The following is a 260-nucleotide window of genomic DNA, read 5'->3' as shown; positions in this document are numbered from 1 at the left end:
TCGATGTGGGCGAGGCGGGGGCCCACACCAGCCGTTGGCTCTTGGGCGATGCGGGATAAGAGGGGCTGGAGCCAGCCGTGGAAACACTCACCTGGTGGGACACAGGGAAGGGTTGGCCATTGAGGGGTGACTATTTCACCACCCCCCCAAGCTTCCTGTGGTGGGTACTTACAGTGGGCATCCAGGAAGGTCAGGACCTCGCCGCTGGCCACGCTGGCCCCCAGCAGCCGCGCCCTGATGAGCCCTTTGCGGTCCCGCTG

At 65.8% G+C, this 260-nt stretch overlaps 1 protein-coding gene across 1 annotated transcript in view; it reads right to left on the bottom strand.

Moving 5' to 3' along the window:
• LOC104413212 (polypeptide N-acetylgalactosaminyltransferase 6-like) overlaps window positions 1–260 on the bottom strand; it is a 6,581-nt gene that overhangs the window by 3,704 nt on the left and 2,617 nt on the right. The window contains exons 5-6 of the mRNA XM_010024140.1: window positions 173–257; window positions 27–91 (exon numbers count right to left, since the gene is read on the bottom strand). Of these exons, the coding sequence (XP_010022442.1) occupies window positions 27–91; window positions 173–257 (150 nt within the window). The remainder of the gene's footprint in view (window positions 1–26; window positions 92–172; window positions 258–260) is intronic.

Source organism: Nestor notabilis, unplaced genomic scaffold (assembly GCF_000696875.1).
Source record: "Nestor notabilis isolate BGI_N333 unplaced genomic scaffold, ASM69687v1 scaffold19041, whole genome shotgun sequence".
In the NCBI taxonomy this organism is placed as follows: Eukaryota; Metazoa; Chordata; class Aves; order Psittaciformes; family Psittacidae; genus Nestor; species Nestor notabilis.
This window is presented reverse-complemented; position numbering and strand designations above follow the sequence as displayed.